This window comes from Mobula hypostoma, chromosome 5 (assembly GCF_963921235.1).
Source record: "Mobula hypostoma chromosome 5, sMobHyp1.1, whole genome shotgun sequence".
Classification (NCBI taxonomy): domain Eukaryota; kingdom Metazoa; phylum Chordata; class Chondrichthyes; order Myliobatiformes; family Myliobatidae; genus Mobula; species Mobula hypostoma.
The window spans coordinates 140923344-140948629 of record NC_086101.1 but is presented as its reverse complement, the minus strand read 5'-3'; the positions used below and the strand labels follow the sequence as shown (position 1 = coordinate 140948629).

Sequence of the window (25286 nt, the reverse complement as noted above, 5' to 3'; positions counted from 1 at the left end):
GGTGTCTAGTACAAGAGGGCATGACTTAAGGATTGAAGGGCACCCATTCAGAACAGAAATGCAAAGAAATTTTTTTAGTCAGAGGGTGGTGAATCTATGGAATTTGTTGCAATGGGCAGCAGTGGAGGTCAAGTCATTGGGTGTATTTAAGGCAGAGATTGATAGGTATCTGAGTAGCCAGGGCATCAAAGGTTATGGTGAGAAGGCGGGGGAGTGGGACTAAATGGGAGAATGGATCAGCTCATGATAAAATGGCGGAGCAGACTCGATGGGCCGAATGGCCGACTTCTGCTCCTTTGTCTTATTGTCTTATGGTCTTATGTTCTAGTATTCTTAGCTGACTGTATCCTTATGTATCCTCACTGCAACTCTACACGAGCCATCGAAGTAAGCATTTAAGTCCGGTACAGGCTGTTGTGCTGCACAACCACAAACCTGCTGGCAGTGTTCAGCCTTCTGGGGTTTGCGGAAGAATCCAAAAGTGCACAGGAACTTACGAGAACAGGAGATATAGGAGCAGAATTAGACCATTTGCCCTATTGAGTCTGCTCTGCCATTCAACCATAGCTGATTTTTTTCTCAATCCCTTTCAGCTGCCTTTTTCCTGTAACCCTACCCCCTTTGCGATTCAAGAACCTATCAATCTCCACCATAAATACACCCAGTGAACTGGCCTCTACAGCCATCTGTGGCAATGAATTCCACAGATTTACTGCCCTCTGGCTAAAGACATCTCTCATCACCTTAGTTCTAAGTGGCTGTCCCTTTGTTCTGTTCCCTTGGATCCTAGGCTCTCCTACTAACAGAAACATCTCCTCTTCACATCCACTCTATCAAGTCCTTTCAGTATTCAGTAATAGCAAATCCAGATCATCTAGTCGTGGTTTTACTGCTAAAACATGGTCATGATCTTTCCACATTAATGCATGGGACATGAACATTATGATCAATTCAAGGGCCTTCAAAAGTCAACTCATTACTTGAGTCAAACGGGTCAAAGCAGAGAAGAATGGTTGTATTACAAATCCCAATATCTCTTAATCATGGATTTGTCAGCTGAATGGAAATTCAGCTGGTTGACAAACTTGCAGCTGTAGTTCAATAGATCACATTTGCTAATTCAGCAGTGAACCTCTGTTTTTTTTCCACTGACTTTAAATGCATATTTCTTTGTTAATGACTTGCATTTATGTTCTGCGTTTGACATAGTGAAGTCTGCAGAGGCACATCCTAGATAGATTATGAGACATAAGATGTTAGGATAAGTGACCAAATGTTCAGTCAAAAAATGAAGGTTTTAAGGAGCATCTATAAGAAAGAAATCGACAAAAGTGGAGAGGTTTTGAGAGGGAATTCCAAAGTTTAAGGGAAACAAAGGCAGCCAATAGTTGGACACTTACAATCAAGGTTGGCCAATCAGCAGAATTAACTGATTTGGGTGCTCTGAATTCATTTAAAATATCCATTTACCAGAACTTTAACAAACTGTTCTCGTTTCCTTTCACCAGGCAGAGCCTCTTCTAGAATCATTACTTTACACATGTCTAAAAAATTTTAATATAAATATTTGTGAGGTGGTGCTTATTGGCAGAATCAATTTTGCAGATCTCGATGCCTCCCTGGCAGTATGAAGTTTCTTCTGGAGTGCCTCATGAAAGTCATTCTTCGCCTATAAAAGGATGCCTCTTAATGATGCACAGTTTCTCAGAGAAGGTTGCAGGCTCTTTGCCAGCTGTTTGGTGGAACAGTTGAAAAACTCTTCCATTTTAGTCAGAGCACTCTCAGCTTGTTGGCTTTGCAAACATTAATTGCCTGGGGCTATGAGGAATTCTGTAGCACCCAATCAGCAGCGACTAATGAGGATTAAGTTAATAGTGATCAAGCTGAACTGCAAGTAACCAATGTTGACATTGAATATAATTTGAAAGAGGAAACAACATTCCTCCAATTGAGTTCACAGCAGATTTTTTTTCAATCCCATTCACCCCTCTTCTTCCCGTAACTCTACCCCCTTGTCAATCAATAGCCTACCATTCTCTGCCCTAACTACAGCCGTGAATTGGCCTCAACAGCCGTCAGTAGCAATGAATTCCACAGATTTACTACCTTGTGGCTGAAGACATCCTTCCTTGCCTCAGTCCTAAATGGATGTTTTCTTGGATCCTAGGCTCTCCTACTAATGGAAAAATCCTGTCCACATCCACTCTATCCAGGCCTTTCAGTATTTAGTAATAACAAACCCAGATCATCTATAGTATCTTGTCATGGCTTTGTGGATTTTGCCTCACCTCTAAGTCCCTAAAATAGCTTCTGCCCTTCAATCAAACTTCATCATATTCACCCTCCATCTCTTGTGAATTCTCAATATACCACTGTTCAAATAGAAATTTTCCCCATGAATGCCAAGCTGCTGGCATTGGGTTTTGTGAACAAGTTCAATTATCTCAATCTATATCTGTAAAATAAAAATGAAAATACTTTCAATACAAGACCGTCACTCATAAGTCCAAAAAGAAATTCAGTCCTTTAGGGAGTAGTTGAACACCTTGTAGAAAAACATATCGGCGAACCTAAGAACATAAGGAAAAAGGACCATAAATAGCTCACCAGGCCCATCAAGCCTACCCCATCATTCAATATGCTCATGGCTGATTTATGTTGCCCTTAATTCATCTTCTTTGATGCTTCTCTATAACTCAATTCCTTGATCTTTCAAATGCTTATCTATTATTATCTTAACCAATTTGAATGATCTGGCTTCCACCACCCTCTGATGAAAAGAATTCCCAAGATTCACTGTCCTATGAGAGAAGACATTTCTAAGAAATGCAGTTTTAAATGATCAGCCCCCAGCTGTATTTTGTAACTGTGTTCACTTTTTCCTGATTGTCCCAATATGCAAATATCTCAGCATCCACTCTGTTAAGTTCTTTTAGGATCTTATATGTTTGAATAATATCAACCATCATTCTTCTAACTTCCAAGGAATATACACCCAAATGGACCAGCCTCCACTATTGATTCAAAAATCCTTTCATCCCAAAATTTAATCTAGTAAATCTCCTTTGGACTGCCTCAGTGCTACTAAGCTGGATGAGGAGATAACTAGCCCAAGAAATTCAGGACGAATGACTTACTATGTGCTGTAACATCAATATGATATCTGCCCCAGGTTTATGTGTTAGAAACTCAGTACATCCACAGCCAGATTATGGAACTTCTACCAACAAATTGAATCCAGACAATGTTTTTTTTCTCCGCATGTACTTTCCCTTTCACATCGTAACCAACAATGCCTTGCTTCTATTTAAAGGAATTACTTGTCTCAGCCTCCAATATGTTGTACTGGAAATTATGCTCATGGGTTTTCCCTTTGGAGAAACAAGTTTCATCAAACCTCCAATCTCACTGTTGGAGCACAAATTCAAATGTCTGCCCAAAAATAGTAGCCTTCTTGGGAAGCTATTTGATTTACTGGTAAATCTTCACTCTGAGCACATTCCAAAAGATAGCACTGTGATAATGACTGTATCATCTTAAAGATTACATCATTAGCTTTTCATTTGTCACATATACACCAAAACATCAAACATACAGTGAAATGCAATGCTTTGCATCGACGTGCAACGTAGTCCAAGAATATGCTGGGGGCAGCCGGCAAGTTTTGCCCTGCTTCTGGTGCCCACAACTTTCTAATCCTAACTTGTCTGTCTTTGAAATGTGGGGGGAAACCGGAGCATCCAGAGGAAATCCATGCAGTCATGAGGAGACCATACAAGCATCTTACAGACACTGGCATGAATTGAACTTTGCTCACTGGCATTGTAGTGCATTATGCTAACCACTACGCTACCGTGCATGTCTGGACATTGGGAATAAAACTCTTCCTCCACTTCAGAATAATCCCATGGGATATCTTGTGTCCATCAGAGAGTGTAGAGTCTCTGTGGAGGAAGAATCCATCTCTCTTGGCTGGAAGATAAATATCTTGCAACATAGATTAAGCTGGCTCGCTGAATATTTGACGGGAAATGAGAGAGAAATGTCTTCGCCGAAAGAGTCACAGAGGCCATGAAGTTGAAGGGTCATACATCACAGAAACAGGACCTTCTGACCATGTGATCCAAGATGCCCTAAAAGCTAGACCGAGTTACCTGCATTAAGCTCATATATTCCTCTAAACTTCTATCCATATACCTGTCTAAGTGCCTTTTAAATGTTGTAATTGTGGTCACTTCTACCACTTCCTCTGGAAGCTTGTTCCTTTTACCCATCACCTTCTGAGTGAAAAGGTTTTCCCTTGGGTCCATTTTAAAACTTCCACCTCACCTTAAATCTATGTCTTCTAATTTAGACTCGTCTACCCTGAGAAAAAGACTGTGACCACACGCCTTATCTATGCTGCCATGATTTCATATACCTCTATTAGGTCATCTCGCCGTTTCTTGAGTTCCAAGGAGAAAAGGTGGCAGCTTATCCAGTCTCTCTTTACAAATCAAGTCCTGATAACATCTCATCAATCTTTTCTGCAGCCTTTCCAACTTAATAGCATTCTTCCTTTAGCTGGGAGACCAAAACTGCATGCACCACTCCAAGTATGGTCTGGAATTTACTGTCTGACAGGACACATACAAAGAATGAACAAATTATCTTAAAGGGAAACGATGAGAGACTAGGCTTGTACCTTAGACTAATAAGAGGGAATTGATTAAAACTAAGATGCTGAATGCATTAGTAGGGTATATGGGCAGAAAACGTTTCCTCTTGTGGGAAAATCTATAACTGGGGAATATTGTTTAGAAGTGCCTGAAACAGAGATGTGGCACTTTATTTCTCTCAGGTGCCTTCAGTCTTTGGAATGCTCTTCCTCAAAATATGGTAGAATCAGGGACTTGGCGTATTTTTAAGATGGAGGTACATACACTCAGTGGCCACTTTATTAGGTACCTCCTGTTCATAATTAAGTGGCCAGTGAGTGTATGTTCATGGTCTTCTGCTGCTGTAGCCCATCCACTTCAAGGCTCGATATGCTGTGCATTCAGAGATGCTACTCTGCACGTCACTGTTGTAACACATGTTTATATGAGCTACTGTCACCTTCCTGTCAGCTTGAACCAATCTGTCCTCTGACCTCTCTCATTAACAAAGCATCTTCACCCACATAACTGCCACTCACTGAATATTTTTTGTTTTTCACACCATTCATGTAAACTCTAGAGACTGTTGTGCATGAAAATCCCAGGAGATCAGCAGTTTCTGAGATACTCAAACCACCCCGTCTGGCACCAACAATCATTCCACAGTCAATGTCACTTAGATTACATTTCTCCCCCATCCTAATGTTTGGTCAGAACAAGAACTGAACCTCTTGACCATGTCTGCATGCTATTAGGCATTGAGTTTCTGGAACATGATTGGCTGATTACATATTTGCATTAATGAGCAGGTGAACAGGCCACAAAGTGTAGATTCTTAATCAGCAGGGTTACTGGTGAAGGCAGGAATGCAGAATTGAGATTACAATTATACCAGCCTAGATTATATGAAGGGGAGAAGTTGAAACAATTGAGTTTCCTACTCCTACACCTAATTCATATGTAAGGCACGTAAATAACAGTTGAAACAAAAATACTCACCATACCGAATCGTGAAGTAATGCAGCAGGGACACCATCCCTTTGACCAAACTCATCCATGCCAACAATGATGTCCATCTGAAGAAGTCCTTTTTGCCTGCATTTGGCCAGTATCCCACCAAAGCTTTCCTGTGCATGCATCCTTTTCACATACCTTTTGAATGTTGTTGTTATACCTACCTTAATCACTTTCTCTGACAGCTCATTCCATATATGCACCCCCCTCTGCATGAAGAAGTTACTCATAGGTCCCTTCCAAATCTTGGGGTCCACATTCATAGATACCTCCAAGTTGCTGCACAAGTTAATAGGATTGTCTGAAGCCGTATAGCGTGATGGTCTTCGTTAGTCAGGGGACTGCATTCAAGAGCCATGAGGTAATGTTGCAGCTCTATAAGATCCTGGTTGGGTCACATTTGGAATATTGTATTCCGTTCTGATCCCCTCATTATAGGAAAGACTTGAAAGCTTTAGAGAGGGTGCAGAGGAGATTTACCAGGATGCTGTCTGGACTTGAGAACATGTCTTATAAAGACAGGTTGAGCAAGCTAGGGTTTTTCTCTTTGGACAAAGAAGGATAGGAGGTGACTTTTTTAAAAGATGATTGGAGGCAAGTATAGAGGGTGGGGGAATGTTTGAAGTAAGTTCTTTCCTCAGAGAGTGGTGGTATGTGAAATGTCCTGCCAGGTGTGGTGGTAGAGACAGATACATTAGGAGTATTTTAGATAGGCATGATCGAAAGCTAGAGGGATATATAGGAGGGAAGGGTTAGATAGATCAGAGAGTCGACTAAAGGTTAGCACAACATCGTGGGCTGAAGGGCCTGTACTATGCAGTATGTTCTATGTGGTATGTTAATTTTTACCCCTCTTACCCACACCTATGCCCTGTAGTTTTTGTTGCTGCTGTCCCTGGTGTGCATTCTGCCTGTCCATACCTATCATGATTTTATACTCCTCTATAACATCACTTATCAGACTCCTATGCTCCAAGGAATGAAGTCCTGTGCAGTTGAACCTTCCCCTAGAACTCAGGCAGGCAACATTCTCGTCAACCTTCTCGGAATCAGAATCAGATTTATTATCGCAAACATATGACATGGTATTTGTTGTTTTGTGGCTGCAAAAATATAAAAATCTATGAATTACAAGAATAAGTAGTGCAAAAATAAAGATAACAAGGTAGTGATCATGGGCCTAATCAGAATCTAATGACAAAGGGGAAGGTGTTCCTAAATCATTGAGTGTGGTTCTTCAGGCTCCTGTACCTCCTCCCTGATAGTAATAACAAGAAAAGGAGATGTTCCAGATAGGCTGCTGTTGTGACATCATTCCTTGTAAGCCTCTTCATCACTGTCTGGGATTCTACCAGCAACGGTGGTGAATTCTTTCCAGGCTGACCTTTGCACTCCAACCATATTGAAGGTACGTGATTGTGGCAAACATGTAAGACAAAAGCTAGAGACTGGCCAGCATCTCAAAAGGCTTGGCAGATATTAACCTGATGTGGTTTAAACATTTATGTATCCATTAAAGACAGCCTCTGACAATGAAACACTCCTGTGGTCTCATCTCTAATATGAGGACTTGAACCCACATCATCACTCCTCACTGAAGATGCTTTATTATTTGTACCATTAATTGACAAAATAGGGACTTTACCAAAATGTCTGTTTTTAACTTCCCATGTTGAGAATTCAAATTAGAGCAGTAGGACACATTAGGTAACATTTTCACTTGGATTTTCCATGGAAAATCATTTGCACCTTGACTATATACCCTCAAGTAAGCTAGATGCAACCTGATTGGCAAGGACTTTGGTGAGCAGCACGGAACCTTCTTGGGAAGCAATTTGATTTGCTGGCAAATCTTTGCACTGAAACATGGCAACTAACTAGAGCACATTCCAAAACAGGATAAATCCCATGCAATTAGTAGGACAGCCCGCGAAGCCCAGTTTCCAGCTGTACAGGCTGTCAAACACCTTAAACCACTCCTAAGAAATTTCAAAGTCTTTTAAAAAAAATTAAGCATACTACTATAATTATATTATAGATAATAAAAAATCAAAATGAACTATATTAAATTTAAAAATATAGAAGGTCTCAATTACGTCTCTGACAATATTCTCCTTTTGAATAAGTGGTGTTTCTGAGCCTGAAGAGAATGGAAGCAGAAGGAAATAGATGTCAAGCACATTAAGGATTCTAATTGTTGCCAGTTCATTATCTAAAGGAGGACCGTGAATTTCATATTCCAGTTTGTTATTGCCATAGGCATACAGGAAAACTCTGATCTCAAACCTCCACTGCTTTGCAACCATACCCACTCACGGGGAAGGCTTCGGGAGTAAACCCCAAGAGAAAAAATGAGGAGCTGGAGTCCCTAAGACAGTCTTACGTTGAGTTCAACACTGACTGGCAACGCCTGCAATGCTTCTGGTGCCAAACCCTGTCAGTCTCTGCCGTTCTTTTGAATTCATCAGTTGTGTGGAGAGGGAGAACTTACTACATGGGAAACAGTTTGCTCTCCATATCGTACTGCCCTGACTTGCATATCTAGACAGTTAAGATGCAACATCTATGGTTGACCCTGAACAAGGTCATGGAAATGAACTTTTTGCAGCAGCAGCACACTAAATTAGAAACGACAGATGTGTTAACATAAGCAAATTAAGTGACATATAACCTACATGTGTGTTGAAGTGACCATAAATAATGGTATGAGCTGTTACTCACACTGTACAATTTCTCTTATGAAACAGAACTTGCAGTACAGACTCCAGCCCATCTGCTCCACACAAGCTTCTACCCACCCTTAAGTTTCCCCATGTCTCTTTCCTTCTCCCACATTTATAGCCAGCTTCCCTGTATCAATGTTGAGTCCTGCTTCAACCATTCCCTGCAGGAATAAGTTCCACCTTCCCATTCCACTCTGTGGAAAGAAATTTCTTCTAAATTGCCCATTGGATTTATCAGTGGCCATTAGATATTAATGGCTGTTGGATTTGATCTGCTGCATTATCTTTCCCGTGTGCACTTCCCAAACCCCACCATCACATCACCATGAAATCTTCCTGGGAGACAGCCAAAGTCCTTTCAGGCTTTCCTGCTGATTATAAGCTCTTAGTTCTGGCATCACCTTTGTGATTTTTTTGCACCTTTTCCAGTATCTTTATATTCATTTATTCAATATTATAGAGTACAGAGGGGTAGTAGGTACCAAAGGACATGTAGGGTGCTCCTTCCCTCCGCTAGCCTGCAGGTCACCCTTAGGCAAGGTGTAGCATCTGCTTAGCCCCCGATCAGGGCCATGGGAGCAGGTGGTGGATGGTCGTATGAGCAGCTGGTGCACATCACAATTCCTGGTTATGCAACCACTGATGCCAGGCAGGTAGTCTCAGAAAAGTATTGATAATGGCTGCGGTCACCCATCTTGTAAAGGCACTGCCCAGAAGAAGGCAATAGCAAACTGCTTCTGTAGAAAACTCTGCCAAGAACAATCATGGTCATTGCCCGTGACTGCACACGTCATACAACATGGCACATAACAAATGAACAATAGGGTCCAGAATGTTTTCAGCACACACCAGTGCATATGATTTTATTTCATTTCCACCCTGCAATTGACCCACAGGAACCCTGTGGAGTTTTTTTTATTTCAAAGTTTACCTCAAATTAAGCAGATAATCAAAACCAATGACCCAAATGAGAAGCAGGAAGCATTCTCTATGCTACACCATATTTTAGCTCCCATCAGCAATGGATGCAGTAGGCATTCACGCTTGCTGTGAATTGTCCTTTTCTCTGACACTGATTTAGCCCAGCTGGTTGATACAAAGCTGATCCTACAGTCCACAAAGCTGTCTTCTATTAAAGAGAGTTCATTCTAATACAATCTTGGTGCTGCAAGGAATTATTCTGCTTCATTTAAATTCAATCCGTATTCCCTTGAACTTTCCGACCAAACATGTAGCAGCTCAAAAGGAGATGGAGGATCTCAGCAGGTCAGGCGGCATCTGTGGAGGGAAATGAATAGTCTACGTATTATGTTGAGACCCTTCAATAGAACTAGAAAGAAAGAAGAGAGATAGCCATTTTAAAAAGGTGGGGGAAGGGGTGAGCAAGAACTGGTGGGTGATAGATGGATCCAGGTGAGGATGGGTGATAGGCCAGTAAGGGAGGGGGCAGAGTGAGAATGATGTAAGAAGCTGAGATAAAGGTCTGAAGAAGATGGAAACTAATAGGAGAGCACAGTGGACTATGGAATAAAGGGAAGGAGCTGAGATGTGGAACCAGTGAGAGGAATGAGTAGGTGAGGCTGAGGAAGGGAAAAAGATAGCATGATGGGGAAACAGTGAGGTCAGGACATCAAACAAAGAAGAAACAGAGGGGAGTGGTTACCAGAAGCTAGAGAGATCAAGATTCACTCTGTTAGGTTGGAGATGACCAAGGGAAAATATAAGGTGCTGCTCCTCTAATCTCAGCTTGGCAGTGGAGGAGGCCATGGGCAGACATGTTGGTGTTGGAATGGGAAGTGGAATTAAAATGGCTGTCTACGGGAAGATCCCTGCAGGTATTGTGGATTAAGTGAAGGTGCTCGAAGAAGCAGTCTCCCAATCTGCGTTGGATCTCACCGATGTAGATGAGACTGCACCGGGAGCACCAGATACAATAAATGACAACTATGGAGTCACTTGTGGATGACTGCCCCACCTGGAACAATTGTTTAGGACAGGGGTTTCCAACGTTCTTTGTTCCACAGACCCCTACCATTAACAAAGGGGTCTGTGGACCCAAGGATGGGAACCCCTGGCTTAGGCCTGTATGATGACCATTACATGTTTACATGTTTTACTTCTCTGCTCTTTCTCCTCTCCCCCCCACCACCACTTTTGAAATCGACCATGTAGTCTGGTTTGGTTTCAGTGGTGATGGTACCTCTTGTTTCTGACCTTTCCCTTTGTTTGAGCGTTTGTATCAGCCACATTCATTGGATCGCACTTTTACTTCTGAGTCAAGAGTCAAGTCCCGTCTGATTGGTTGACACTCCAGTGCAACACTGGTGCTCTGGTGCACTGACAATGGTGTTCACCTTCAGATACTGTTTTATTTATTATTTTTTACCTTTTACTTAGTGATACAGTGTGGAGTAGGCCCTAGCTTAATCATTGGGACAATTTTTTTTAGATTAGATTATGAGGACACGCAGTCCTCTTTTATTGTCATTTAGTAATGCATGCATCAAAAAAAATGCAATGTTCCTCCAGAATGATATCACAGAAACACAAGACAAACAAGACTGAAAAACTGACAAAAACCATATAATTATAACATAGAGTTACAACAGTGCAAAGCAATACCGTAATTTGATAAGAACAAACCATGGGCATGGTAAAAAAAAGTCTCAAGGTCTCTCGAAAGTCCCATCATCTCATGCAGGCGGTAGAAGGAAGAAAAACTCTCCCTGCCGGGAGCTTCCAACGTCGCAAACTTGCCAATGCAGCACCCTGGAAGAACCCGACCACAGCCGACTCTTGAGTCCGTCCGAAAACTTCGAGCCTCCAACACTGAGCATCGAGCATCATCTCTGCCGAGCGCTTCGACCCCGGCCCTGGCAACAGGCAATAGTCAAAGCCAAGGATTTGGGACCTTCCCCTCCGGAGATTCTCGATCGCACAGTAGCAGCTAAGCGGGCATTTCGGAAGTTTCTCCAGGTGTTCCTCTATGCTTCTCACAGCTGTCTCCGTCAAAACAGGATTGTGCACAGCTCTTATTTAACAAATACGATATGATTTCGGAGGGGCCACGTGCGCTGCGTCGTGTCGCCATCTTCTCCTCCCCTCCAACAACCAACCAATTTACAACAACCAATTAACCTACCCAGTATGTCTCTGGACTGTGGGAGGAACCAGAGGACACAGACAAAGCCCACACATTCCATATGGAGGACTCCTTATAGAACGACGCCAGAACTGAACTCCACACTCTGAAACTCCCCAGGCTGCAACAGAATCGTGCTAACCACTATACTACAGCTGCTAACCCAGGCCCTCGCTGCTTTCTCATGTGGATATAAAAGAAATTCCATTGCCCTCTGTTTCAAAGAAGAACAGTGGGGTTTGCCCCCACCCAATCCTTCAACCAATAACACCAAGATTCGCAGATAATTCCCACAGGTAAACCAATTTAGAACTGCTGCCAGTGCCCATTTGCCCCACACTGGCCCTAGGTCTGGAAATGCCTTGAATTGATAATTTTCACATGTTTTCAGATTGTTTCCCCTCCCTCTCTCAGCCTTACTAACCTCTCAGATGACTGTGCTTCTCTAATTCTCCAGTTTCTTTCCCTCTACCGTTAGCACTCATTGGCTACCAAGACTCAGATATTTGAAACAATTTTCTTAAGCCTTTCCCTCCTCATGTCCCTCTTTCCTCCTTTAAGATAGTCTTTAAATCCTGTGCCTCTGACCAAGCTAAGCCTAGCTGGATGTTTCCTTTAATGGTAGGGTATTAAGTTTTCACTGATAACGATCGTGTGATTTTTTTTTCATGTTATAGTTCTTGTATTAATCAAAGTGATATGGATATGGTTAGTTGAAGCCAATTTTACAGCAGAGGGTCCATCATTCAAGTTATTTTCACAGAGAGATTGGGAGCCAAAGCTGGTTGCAGATTTACGTTCACACAGTGGACTGATTGTGGCTACACAGCTCCCTACTGCACCATGTGACTCCACCAGAATAGAAAGTCATTAGCTGGTTCAAGAATTGCAGCTGAACTATGATACAACAATGATGTGAGTACAAAATAAAAGGAAAGTCACAGGGAACCAATTTATGTTCTGATTGACAGACCTAAAGTAATTTTTAGTGCCTATTCTTGGTCAGAATCATGGAACTTTACAATAGAGATGGGCATACCAACTATAATGGAACTTTTATATTATTCCCGTTTCTGACTCTCAGTCTACTGCCCACTGTTTACAACTCTTTAAATGCACTTTATAGATCCCTGGAGAGTCTCTTCCTCCACTGGTCCAACTCACACAACTTTCAAAGATAGAAATAACCATAAAATAGGTTGATGGAAGTTGGTATTTCCCTTAAAAGCTGATGGAAAGCGAAATTACAAAGGCCATGTTGCAGCTCAGTTTTCACCCCGTATACATTATATGATCTGTAAAACTCTGGCCACTCTCTGGAGAAAGTTTTATCCTGTCTGGATTATATGATCTGTACATCTCTGGCCACTCTCTGGAGAAAGTTTCATCCTGTCTGGATTATATATTTCTGTATCCCTGTTACCATGGCTCTTGAACAGACCTGTAATACAATAAAATGGACTCCAGGCCTCACAATCTACTTCGTATGTTCTCACACTTTATTGTTTATCTGCACTGAATTTTTTCAGTAACTCTTACACTATATTCTGCATTGTTATTGTTCTACCTCATTCTACCTCAATTCACTGTGTAGTGATTTTATCTGTATGAACAATATACAAACAATCTTTTCACTGTATCTCAGTATCTCATAAACCAATACCAAAGAGATGCTTGGAGTATGAAATAAAGTAGAAAATGCTGGGAAAACTGAGTAGGTCAGGTAGCATCTGTGGAAAGAGAAAGAGTTAACTTTTAGGTTTAAGCCCTTCATGAGATCTGGAAGGGATTGGTGGGAATTGGTGGAGATTCAGCAGAATGGTAGTGGAGCTCAAGTGTTGAAGTGCGAAGCCAAGTAATTCAGTGAATATTGAAGACAGAGAAAACTGGTTAGGGTGATGTGTACAGTACAAGTTGGTCAGTTATTGTCACATGTACCGAGAGGTAGTGAAAAGCTGTTGTTTGCATGCCATCCAGGCAAATTGTGTCCTGTGTAGGTACATCAAGGTAGTGAAAATTAAACAGAATGCAGAGAGGTGATATAGCTACAGAAAGAGTGAAGTGCAGCTAAACAAGTAAAGTGCCATGCTCATGACCCAGAGTTCATCTTTTAATGTATGAGGGGACGGTTCCAGATTCTCATTACAGCAGGATAGCTGCTATCCTTGAGTATGGTCGTATGTGTTTTCATATTTTTGTATCTTCTGCTCGACTGTCATGTGATATTCTTCACCAGCATCCCCTTCCCCAACACAGTATGCACCCACTGTACGTGTTCCATCCCTGTGCTCCCCCCGTTTCTGATATCCCCTGTTCTAGGTTGACCTCCCTGTCTTTGAGACTATGACCTTTCACGAATCTTCTTCTGAGTCTCCTGGCTGTGTGTGACGCAGCACCATGTGCAATAGAAGGCCAGCTCAGGAAAACACCCTGTAAATTATTTTGTCTGTCACAGGGTCCGACCACATTCGAGAGAAAGACGGTCTCTGGGCTGTCCTTGCATGGCTGTCCATCATTGCAGCTCGTAAACAGAGCGTAGAAGAGATACTGAAGGATCACTGGGCAAGGTTCGGTCGGAATTACTACTGCAGGTGAGAGTGATGTCTGTTCTGGGAAATATCTATCTACATTTGGACCTTTTGATTATGAAGTCAGAGCCAATGAATATTAAGTGGGCTCACTGCTGAATTTTATTTTTATAGAGATTCTCCTTGGTTCATATCACAAAACATCAACCCATTACGGCATGAAGCATAGTGTTGTAACTTATCCCCTTGTCCAGTACTCACCTAGTGCTCCCCCAGTGCTCCAGTATTACATTGGCTACTGTCTTCATGATCACAGTTTTAAAAAAATTAAACACATTGACTTATAAAGACTTGCATTTTTATATTACTTTTCCAAGCCATCCTAAATGTCTAGAAGTGTAGAAGAGGTGGCTGCCAGTAATGCCAATGCAATGGGCTGATACTGGTTGAGAGATAAATGCTCATCCCAGAAGAGATCTGCTGTCTTCAAACAATGCCATCCATTCTTTTTTGTCAGCAGATGGAGCTTTGTTTTAAAGTCTAACCTAAAATGTGACCCCTCCCCCAAATGGTCATGTTCTGGTTCATTAGGGTAACTCAGAGACAGGCCATTTGACATCAGTGATAGTTGCCAATAGTCAGGAATCACAGACCCATTTAACGTTCCAGAGAATCACTGAAAATGCACCTGTTTCAAAGATAAAGAACTTACATTTCTATAGCACCTTTCATGATGTCAAATCATATCAACGTGCTTTGCATCTCATGGTCATTGAACGGAAGTGAAATACTGCAACCAATTTCTGTACATAGAACATAGAACATAGGACAGCACAGGAACAAGCCATTTGGCCCACAATGTTGTGCCGAACCAGCTAAAAAGCAAATCAAAAACACCCAGACACTAATCCCTCCTACCTAGACCATGTCCATATCCCTCCATCTTCCTTCCATCCATGTGCCTATCCAAACATCTCTTAAAAGTCTCTAATGTATTTGCCTCTACCACCATACCAGGCAGCACATTCCAGGCATCCATGATTCTCTGTGGAAAAAACTTAACCCTTACATCCCCTTTGAAACTACCCCCTCTCACCTTCAATGCATGCTTCTCTATCAGTACCTCACCAATGGTTACATCACTTGATTTTTGAAATATTGGTTGAGTCCAAAAACCTCTGAAATCTGAATTTTTTTCGAGCATTGACATGACGTCACTAATGGAAAATTGCACAAGGTGCTGGGAATGTTTTCAGGTGCTGTGCATGCCTCTGTATACCACAGACAATTCTGAGAAGTGACCTCACGTATGTAATGCACAGAAGTTAATGAAAAATAGAAATAAACTGCATAAAGTGAGAAATGAAGTTCTTGATCGTTACTGAAAGAGTGGATTTGTCAGCATCAGAGTGAACATATGCTGCTTCACTCCGTGCTGATCATGAAACAAGCCAAGATATATCACAATGAACTGAAAATTGAAGGCAATTGTGAATATTCACTGGTTGCAGAAATTTAAGAAAAGGCATGGCTTTAAATTTTTTTTAATTTTTAAATTTTAAAGATTAAGCACTCATTTGTTATTTTGATGCATTGTGTTTTTTTTTAACCTTATGCTGCTACTTTTTGCTGAATCCCATGTTCCTAGACCCCTCTATACCCTGTCTAGAGTCTCATTTTCCAAGCTGCATGCAGACCCTTTGCTCAATCTACACCCTTTTATTCCACCACCTCTGCCTAATAGAAACTGTGGTTCATCTGCCTGACGAAAGCTGGAAATTTGGGGAGAGAAGTCTGGATTCTACTTCTAATGAGACGGAAGGAAAATGGGACAGTGATCCAAGAGTTGTTTTTTTATTTATTGAGATACAATGTGAAATAGCCCTTCCAGCCCTTCGAGCCACACCATCCAGCAACCCCTGATTTAACCCTAGCCTCATCACAGGACAATTTACAATGACCCATTAACCTACCTACTGGTATGTCTTTGGACTGCGTGAGGAAACTGGAGGAACTGGATGAAGCCCACGCTGTCATGAGGGGAATGTACAAACTCCTTACAAGCAGCGGCGGGAATTGAACTTGGGTCACCAGTACTGTAAAGCTTTGTGCTAACCACTATGCTACCATGCCCCCTCTTTGAGCTCAACATCTTTTGTTTAGCACATTAGAAGAGAGGTGAATGGTAATTGGTGCCAGAACCAGATGGGGTAGATGGGAAGGGGGCCTATGGGTGAACTGTTTGTGTAGTGGGTGAATGGTACCATCTACCTTCTGTTTAATGATCTGCCCTGTCTCATCATTGTTCAATATGTCCGTCTCTATCCTATCTCTACCTTCTCAAACTCTCCAACATGCACACCCTGTAGGTAGGAGGAGCCTGCCACTTTGGTCACAAGTCCTGATTTGGGACATAGGCTGGCTCTTGCTCCATTGATGCTGGGCCTCTCAACACCCCCAGCCATGCGGAAGCCCCTTCTGTGAGACAGATGGCAGCAGTTCAAACAGGCAAGTCAGCCCCACCTTCTCAAGGGCAATTGGAAAGAGACAATAGTAATTGGTTTATTGTTGTCACATGTACTGAGGTGCAATGAAAAACTTACATCACATCAATATATTGAGATATCGCAGAGGGAAAAAATAGGGTGAACACTAGCCTGGTCTTGAACCCTTAAAATGATGCGAGTGGGGAACTACTCAGCCTATTGGCTCTGTGCCTGCTTCATGGAAGCAATCCCATTGGTCCTAATTCCCCTCCTGTTATTTCCTGTATCTCTACAACTTAGTCTCTCTTACACATTCACACATCCTGAAAACAAATAATAAAGAACCCCAATTTCCAGACCTCTGACTTGTACAATTGTATGTATTGCTGTTCCTGCAAACCCTCTCTCTCTGCTTCTGAGCAGGTTTGATTATGAGGAAGTTGACCCCCGGTTGTCCTTCCACTTGATGAGGGACCTTGAAGCTCTAATTATGGAACGGTCGTTTACCAATCAGCAATTCGCCGTGGGCAGTCATAATTACACAGTGGAGAAAACAGAAAACTTTGAATACACGGATCCCGTTGATGGCACTGTAACCAGAAACCAGGTTAGAGGTCAATCTATTCTACATACACATTCTTCAAGTCTGCATTTGAAAGTACTTTGAATTTATGTTTCCAGAGAAGTATAATTTACATTTCCACAGCATCTCTTAATCACTAAGACTGAACCAAAGCACTGGACATTCAGAGAAGTTCTCCTGGAGTGTGGTTTTTGTTGTAATTTCAGAAGTGTAATGGACAACTTGCCCTCATCAGCAGTGCAATAATAAACATACAATTTATTTTTGTCTTGTTAATTGAATGATAAATGTTGGTCAGGATGCTAAGGAGATCTCTTCCTGCTCCATCTTTACATCAACCTGAGGGTGCAGGTTAACATCTTACCCCTCCTCTTAGTACAGCAATCCCTTAGCACCATAGTGAGCATGTCAGTCTTACATTGTACACTTTATTGTTCAGTCTCAGCCGTGGATAAACTCTCTTAGTGGAGAAATTTCTCCTTATCTGAATGGATGATCCTTTATCCTGATTTAGCAGATAGTTGTATTTGACTAAAAATCTTCCTTTCCTTTTATATGTATGCCATTATTGTCTGTACTGAGGCCATCATAATAATCATAACACCATGATAACTGGTGCTGTCTCATTTAAACTTTCTGGATTGCAAGAAGCTATGTAGAGCGGTAATTAATGAAGACCATAGTGGTATCAGTCAGAATACATACATACTGTATTTGAGAAGTCACAATGTTCTTTTGCATTCAAGGAAATGATATTGTAAACAGCTCCACTTTTGCCACTGATTGTGATATGAGTCCCATACTTACTATATGATAAGATTGACGGAAGTGACATTGTATAGGAAAGCCCTCAGGAAATGAGCTAATTACATCATCCCTGATGGGGGTTGTGGATTTAGTTTTGATTGCCCTACTTCACATTCTATATGTTGAGCTCACTGCCAAGAAACCAGAGTTTTATAAAGCTCCAACATAACTTCCTGACTCTTGAACTTGAACTCTTGAACTTCCTTGACAAATAAAGGCAAGCAATACCATGTGCCTTATTTTATCACCCTGTCAACCTGGCTAGCCACTTTCAGGAAGCTATGGACTTGGACTCCTAGATCCCTCTGCACATCCACACTGCCAAGGGTTTTGCCATTAACAATCTGTTGTCCATTTACAATCGACTTGCAACACTTTACATTTGACAGGGTTATACTCTGTCTGCCATTTCTACACCTGTATCTGCAACTGATCTACAATATATCCCACTGTAGCCCTTGGTAGCCTTCTGTGTCCTGATCAAATATTACTGGACTTTTTTTTAGTAAGCTTACCAGTATTTGTGTGCTGTTACATTTTCTCAGTGTTAGTTTGACTGATCTCTAATGAACAAAATGTAAAACATTCTAGCTCAAAAGTTTATACTAAATTTGAAATGTTCTTTCAATCAGCAAATGGTTCAGGAAACCATTGGTTTTCCTTCAGTGAAAACTTATCATGGCATTCACTATTTGCAGCTGTCAGGTATTTTTCTCTCTTATAATTCATTTGGGTGGCAGTTGTGGCTCACAAAATCATCTCAGAGTCAATGGATGTGGGTTCAAGTCCTGATCTGGACACACAAGTACAAAAATGGATAGGAAAGGTTTAGAGAGATATTGACCAAATGTGGGTAAATTGGATGAACTTAGATGCTGTTGGCATGGATGAGTTGGGCTGAAGGGCCTGTTTTCATGCTATGACTAATCTAGTCTACTGTGCTCGTGCCGTATTGAGAAGATGCTACACAATTGCAGCTGCTACTTCTCCGACGGGATTGTAAGGAACAGGAGCAGGACAAAGCCTGGAAAGGAGAGGTTCAGTTCTGACTCGGGAGGCCGGGCCTGCTTTCCCTGGGGCAAAGAGAGCGCGTGATTGAGGAATATAAAATTATGAGGGGTATGGATAGGGAAGACTGCAGGAAACTTTTCCCCATGTCAGAGGTGAATAAACTCAGAGGATGTAGGTGTAGATTCAATGGGAATCTGAGATGGACCTAGTGAATACCTGGAATGCACTGCTAGAAAGAGTAATGGAAGCAGATCAGAAGTGTCCAGACAACCATCTAAATTGTCTTGGCATAGAAAGCTATGGAGCATGTGCTGGAAGATGTGATTAATAAAGATGGGGGTCCAGAATTTTCCTGTGTTTCCGGTCTAAATTTTAACAATATCCTGTACAGACTATTTTTAATATTTTAACAGCCTTTTTACGATATGCAAAGCACATGAATTGCTAAATAAAATTTATCTATTCTGTCGGATGGATTTAAAAAGTCCCAGAATAGTATTATGAAGAAGAGCATGAGGCTGGCCCCCGTACTGTGGAGAAAATATGTTGCTCCATGAGTATGACTGAAAAAACATGATCAGGTCAATTAAAAGAGAGAATGCTAGAAATACTTATTTGCAGGAAGAGAAACAGAGCTAATATTTCAGGGTGACATACTTTCATTGGAACTGTGAAAAAAAGACCAAAAAAGATATCTCTGGTAGGGTAATACTAGGGTAACCATGGAGATAAACTGGAGACAAGGCATTGCATTGACTGGGAGCAACTAGAGAGTGAGAAAATAAACAAAAGAACATAGATAAAAGAATGCAGGAGTTGCAGGAGGACAGGTCAGACTGGACATGTTCTCCACTCCTAGAGCCCTGCAAGCTGAGTTAATATCACATCTGGAGGATTGATATGGACTGATAAACCAGATTACCTGGTGTTGTAGATTTTACTATTAAATCTAGGAAGTTGCAGTGTGCCCAGACGAGGTGTTGTTTCTTGTATACAGAGCTTTATAAAAGTTTTCACCCCCCAACCCTATGTTCACATAAATGAGTGTTAAAACCAGGAGTTTAACTGAAAAAAATTATTTGTGAATCACATGCTCTTTTTTTTCCACAGTAGAGCACCCCCCCAAAAAAGGGAGATCTGTAAAGCATGAAAAACTAAAAATTCAAAATGTGAATTGTCGGTTAAAAATGGTTGTTCAAAAATATTCATCCCCCTCACTCAGTACTTATTTGAGCCACCTCTCGCAGCTGTTACAGCCAGTAATCTTTTGGATAAGTCTCTAATAACTTTTGCACAAATGTGATGGAGCAAGATTTTCCCATTCCTCCTTGCAAGATTGCACAAGTTGTGCCAGATTAGTTGGGGAGTGGTGGTGGATAGCAATCTTGAGGTCTTGCCACAGAAGTTTGATTAGATTAAGGTCAGGACTTTGACTGGGCCATCAGGGACATCAATTTTCTTCATTTGAAGCCACTCCATGGTTGCTCTGGCAGTGTGCTTTGGGTTGTTATCCTGCTGAAGGATGAACTTCCTCCCCAGTTTACGCTTTCTGGCAGAAGCTAGCAGGTTTTTATCCAGGATCTCTCTGTATATAGCAGCATTCATCTTCCCATCAGTCCTGCCCAGATTTCCAGTCCCTGCTGCTGAAAAACACCCCATAGCACAATGCTGCCTCCACCATACTCTACAATAGGAACGGTGTTACTGGCTGATGCACAGTGTTAAATTTACGCCACACATACCGCTTAGTGTTGAGGCCAAAAACTTTCACTTGAGTCTCATCTGAGCATGAGATCTTCTTCCATGACTTTACAGTATCTTCTAAGTGACACTTTGCAAAGTCTTTATGAGCAAAGAAATGCTTTTTTTTAAGCTAGGGCTTCTTCCTTGCCACTTTTCCATAAATACCCTTTTTGTGCAAAGCCTTGGAGATCGTGGAGCCATGAACTTCATCTCTAGTTGCAGCCACTGACTTCTGCAGCTCACTCAGAATGTTGGCTCACAGTAGCCTCTCTTACAAGTACCATCTCCTCCAGCAACTAAGTTTAGAGGGGCAGCCTGAGGTATGCATTTTGGCTATGGTTTTATATTTTTTCTACTTTTTTACTATGGACTGCACTGAGCTCCAGGGTATGTTCAGTGCCTTTGAGATGGTCTCGTACCCTTCCCCAGATCTGTGATCCTTTATTAGCATTTCTCTAACTTGTCTTGAATGCTCTTTTGTCTTCATTTTGGTTTGGACTGTTGAAAATCTACCATACTGTTGGACATTACAGAGAGAAGGAGTATTTATTCTTATGAATTCATTGAAATCAGGTGATCCTCCAATTTTCTACATCAACAAATTGGATGAGTGGGTAAAGTAATATACAGTTTGGCACCTGAGGAAATTTAGCATAGTAATTACAAAGTGGGTGAATACTTCTTCAGCCTCGCAGTTTTGGTTTTTAATTTTTAATATACCGTTGACAGGTTATGGAATTTTTCTTTTAATTTGACATGATGCACAATGTTTTGTAGATTAGCTAAAAATCCTACTTCAATATATTTTAAATTTAGAAAATGAGACAGTAAAATGTGAAGATAGTTGTGGGGACTGAAAGCATTTTCAAGGCACAGTATTGCAACATAATGACCCAGATTGTTTTGGGATCTGGACAGGCCTAAATTTGCTGTTACACTTTTCCTACACCAGAACAATGGCTTTGCCAGCAGTAAATATTTAATTCAATGACAAATGTTTTAGGGTATCATGAGGTCAGCTATTGTCCTTGGGGAATGCTGCACGTTACCTCCTCCCATCTTGCCCCTTCCCATAAGACTGTAAGATATAGGAACAGAATTAGGCCATTCAGCCCATCAAGTTGGCTCTGCCATTCAACCATGACTGATTCATTTACCCCTCAACCCCATTCTCCTGCCTTCTCCCTGTAAATTTTGATACCCTTACTGTTCAGGAACCTATTAACCTCCACTTTTATTACAGTATACCCAAAGATATGACCTCCACAGTCATCTTTGGCAACGAGTTCCTTAGATTCACCACTCCCTGGCTAAAGACATTCCTTCTTATCATGGTGGATCAGCAGCTCAATCTACAACATGCCTTAGTTTTCTTCTTTATTGAGCCTCCATTGATCTATGTATACTGAACAAGCACCTTGTTTTGATTCCAACCCCTAATCCCGATGTAACTATTATTCCATTTTACTATATATGAACCATTGTGAATCACTACCAGGTCCAACCGAATCAAGAAGTCCGCTAGTTATAATAGATTTCCAAGCTTGAGTTTCAGGATGGAATAGAACAAGAGGTTTGTGTGGTTGTAAATTATTGGATAACTTGCCATGAATTATTTGTTTGAAACGGTAACATGGACCATTTAATACCTTTGATTTGATTCTAATCTCTAACTTCACCCACAGGTATCATTAACATATATTAGAATCATCAAATCACTTGGTAGTCTCTTCCAGCCTGTAACATTGAAAACCATGGGAAAATAACTTCAAATCCACTGCCAATTAGAAACATCTGAGAGTGAATTATTTAAGGAACTAGTAGGAGAAGATATGACAGATAAAGGATAGAAATGACAGGTGCAAACAGGTGCCTCCCACAATCTGGCCATTTATGTTACATAATGTGCCTTTACAAAATTCACAAGATACTATCCTAAAATTTGAGGTACATAATAAAATATGCTCTTACATAACTCATGTAAAAAAGGCAAATACATTAACGCAGATTTTAAAAAAATTTGTATTACTTGATGGGGTTGTAGATGACGACGTTACCCAAAATCATGATATTGTTTGTTTTCTAGGAATATGACCTAACCTACCCCTATTATGGTTGACTGGGGACTGAGGGTTCCCTGCTCTGCTTTTTCTATTTATATCTTCTCCTCATTTCAGAAGCTGACACTGGTTAGAATATAGTTCCATGCATTGTGACAGCTGGTGGCTTTGTTCCATAGGCAGATGGTCTTGCCAGCTACACTTCCATGGGCAGTCAGTGCTGGTGGGCACAGTTCAATGGGCAGTGAGTTTTGTTATGCAGACTTGCGCTAGTGTGTAATCAACCTCATGTTTTACGCAAATGTCTTTATCTAGTCGCTCAAATGGATGGTAGGTGGCCACTGATAGAGGCTTATTGGTGACAAAGGACAATTAAGGACTCTAATCTTTTGCTTTCTGACTCTAAGGCGTGGAGCCACAGCATGTAGCATGTAGTTGATGTAGTATAACATATTTAGTATTTCCTTGCTTCAAAGTTCAAAGTAAATTTATATTATCAAAGTTCATATATGTCACCATCTACAATCCTGAGATTCATTTTCTTGCAGGCATACTCAACAAATCCATTATGGAACAATAACCATAATAGAATCAATGAAATACCGCAACAATCAGCATGCTAAAGACAAGAAACTGTGCAAATACAAATGAAAGAAATAATAATAATAAATAAATAGGCAATAACTTTGAGGTCCTGGAAACAGACTATAGGGAGTTAGGAAGGAAGCTGAGAAGCAGGACCTCAAAGGTAGTAATCTCGGGATTACTGCCGGTGCCACATGATAGTGAGTATAGGAATAGAATGAGATGGAGGATAAGTACATGGCTGAAGGATTGGAGCAGGGGACAGAGTTTCAGATTTCTGGATCATTGGGACCTCTTCTGGGGCAGGTGTGACCCATACAAAAAGGACGGGCTGCACTTGGATCTGAGGGGGACCAATATCCTGGCGGGAAGTTTGCAAGGGCTACTGGGGAGAGTTTAAACTAGAATTGGTGGGGGGTGGGAACTGAACTGAAGTGACGGAGGAAAGGGAGGTTGGTTCACAAACAGAGAAAGCTTGGAGACAGTGCGAAAGGGAGGATAGGCAGGTGATAGAGAAGGGACACACTCAGACCGATGGTTTGAGATGTGTCTATTTTAATGCGAGGAGTATTATGAATAAAGCGATGAGCTTAGAGCGTGGATCAACACTTGGAGCTATGATGTTGTGGCCATTACAGAGACTTGGATAGTGCAGGGGCAGGAATGGCTACTTCAAGTCCCAGGCCTTAGCTGTTTCAGAAAGGACAGGGAGGGAGGCAAAGGAGGTGGGGGCATGGCACTGTTGATCAGAGATAGGGTCACGGCTACAGAAAAGGAGGAAGTCATGGAGGGGTTGTCTACAGAGTCTCTGTAGGTGGAAGTTAGGAATAGGAAGGGGTCAATAACTCTCCTGGGTGTTTTTTATAAACCGCCCAATAGTAACAGGGACATCGAGGAGCAGATAGGGAGACAGATTCTGGAAAGGAGTAATAATAACAGGGTTGTTGTGGTGGGAGATTTTAATTTCCCAAATATTGATTGCATCTCCCTAGAGTGAGGGGTTTAGATGGGGTGGAGTTTGTTAGGTATGTTCAGGAAGGTTTCTTGACACAATATGTAGATAAGCCTACAAGAGGAGAGGCTGTACCTGATCTGGTATTGGGAAATGAACCTGGTCAGGTGTCAGGTCTCCCAGTGGGAGAGTATTCTGAAGATAGTGATCACAATTCTATCTCCTTTACCATGGCATTGGAGAGGGATAGGAACAGACAAGTTAGGGAAACGTTTAATTGGAGTAAGGGGAAATATGGGGCTATCAGACAGGAACTTGGAAGCATAAATTGGAAACAGGTGTTCTCAGGAAAATGTACGAAAGAAATATGGCAAATGTTCAGGGGATATTTGTGTGGGGTTCTGGGTAGATATGTTCCAATGAGACATGGAAAGGATGGTAGGGTACAGGAACCATGGTGTACAAAAGTTGTTGTAAATCTAGTCAAGAAAAAAAGAAGAGCTTACAAAAGGTTCAAAAAACTAGGTAATGATAGAGATATAGAAGATTATAAGGCTAGCAGGAAGGAATTTAAGAATGAAATTAGGAGAGCCAGAAGGGGCCATGAGAAGGCCTTGGCGGACAGGATTAATGAAAACCCCAAGGCATTCTACAGGTATGTTAAGAGCAAGAGGATAAGACATGAGAGAATAGGACCAATCAAGTGTGACAGTGGAAAAGTGTGTATGGAACCGGAGGAGATGGCAGAGGTACTTAATGAACACTTTACTTCAGTATCCACTATGGAAAAGGATCTTGACGACTGTAAGAATGACTTGCAGTGGACTGAAAAGCTTGAGCATGTAGATATTAAGAAAGAGGATGTGCTGGAGCTTTTGGAAAGCATCAAATTGGATAAGTCACCGGGAACAGATGGGATGTACCCCAGACTACTATGGGAAGCGAGGGAGGAGATTGCTGAGCCTCTGGTGATGATCTTTGCATCATCAATGAGCACAGGAGAGGTTCTGGAGGA

General features: G+C 41.5%; 1 protein-coding gene across 1 annotated transcript in view; it reads left to right on the top strand.

Moving 5' to 3' along the window:
- pgm5 (phosphoglucomutase 5) overlaps window positions 1-25286 on the top strand; it is a 201782-nt gene that overhangs the window by 154359 nt on the left and 22137 nt on the right. The window contains exons 8-9 of the mRNA XM_063047659.1: window positions 13972-14107; window positions 16954-17137. Coding sequence (XP_062903729.1) covers window positions 13972-14107; window positions 16954-17137 — 320 coding nt within the window. The remainder of the gene's footprint in view (window positions 1-13971; window positions 14108-16953; window positions 17138-25286) is intronic.